General features: G+C 42.8%; 1 protein-coding gene across 1 annotated transcript in view; it reads left to right on the top strand.

Moving 5' to 3' along the window:
* The window catches only part of LOC105817055 (cystathionine gamma-lyase-like), a 133,472-nt gene that overhangs the window by 10,508 nt on the left and 121,853 nt on the right, over positions 1–1,111 (top strand). Inside the window, exon 2 of the mRNA XM_012652670.1 lies at positions 274–346. Within this exon, the coding sequence (XP_012508124.1) occupies positions 274–346 (73 nt within the window). The remainder of the gene's footprint in view (positions 1–273; positions 347–1,111) is intronic.

Here is a 1,111-nt window from a genome sequence, read left to right as displayed (position 1 = left end):
CGCCTTGGCCTGCCATAGTGCTGGGATTACAGGAGTGAGCTACCGGGCCCAGAGAGATATTTTATTCTTGAAATAGAAAGAGGGATTCTGTGTTGGTATTAATCCGAGGATCTCTGATGACTCAGCCGTGAAGGCTGTCCTTCTGTCAGCAGAAGCAGTAGACAAAAAGTGATGAAAGTAAATCCTGTAGTTGTTTTTTAACCAATAGGTCTGACTTTTTGGTTTACTCCAACTTGATTTTTATTTTAGATTTGGCTTTTGCTTCGGGTTTAGCAGCCACCTGTGACTATTATCCAGCTTTTAAAAGCAGGAGACCAAATTATTTGTATGGATGATGTGTATGGAGGTAGGTGACCCCTCTCATTCATATTGTGTCAACTGGTATTTTAAAGATATTAATAATAAAGTAGTCCTGAATTATAGTAACAATGTGGCCAGTATTACGGATTATTTGTTATATTTTAAAGGTGTGGTAGGCACCTCCATGCTGTCTCACTCTTGGCAAAGAAGGAGCATAAACAGTTAATTAGGGTTCATGCTCTGGAACAGCTTATAAGAGAGATTGTTTAATTAGGATTTTATTTAAGCTGTCAGAAAGAGGCCAGGTGGGGTGGCTGACACCTGTAATCCTAGCACTCTGGGAGGCCGAAGCGAGCGGATTGTTTGAGCTCAGGAGTTGGAGACCAGCCTGAGCAAGAGCGAGATCCCATCTCTACTTAAAAAAAAACAAAAAAAATGAAAGAAATTATCTGGACAACTAAAGATATATAGAAAAAATAAATTAGCCAGGCATGGTGGCACATGCCTGTAGTTCCAGCTACTTGGGAGGCTGAGGCAGTAGGATCGCTTGAGCCCAGCAGTTTGAGGAGTTCGCAATCGGGCTGAGCAAGAGTTAGTTCTCGTCTCTACTAAAAATAGAAAGAAATTATCCGGACAACTAAAAATACATAGAAAAAATAAATTAGCCAGGCATGGTGGTGCATGCCTGTAGTCCCAGCTACTCGGGAGGCTGAGGCAGAAAGATCACTTGAGCCCAGGAGTTTGAGGTTGCTGTGAGCTAGGCTGACGCCATAGCACTCACGCTAGCCTGGGCAACACAGTGAGACTCTGT

This window comes from Propithecus coquereli, unplaced genomic scaffold (genome assembly GCF_000956105.1).
Source record: "Propithecus coquereli isolate 6110/MARCELLA unplaced genomic scaffold, Pcoq_1.0 Scaffold396, whole genome shotgun sequence".
NCBI classification, from domain to species: domain Eukaryota; kingdom Metazoa; phylum Chordata; class Mammalia; order Primates; family Indriidae; genus Propithecus; species Propithecus coquereli.
The sequence above is the reverse complement of the archived record's forward strand: the minus strand, read 5'-3'. Positions and strand labels throughout refer to the sequence as shown.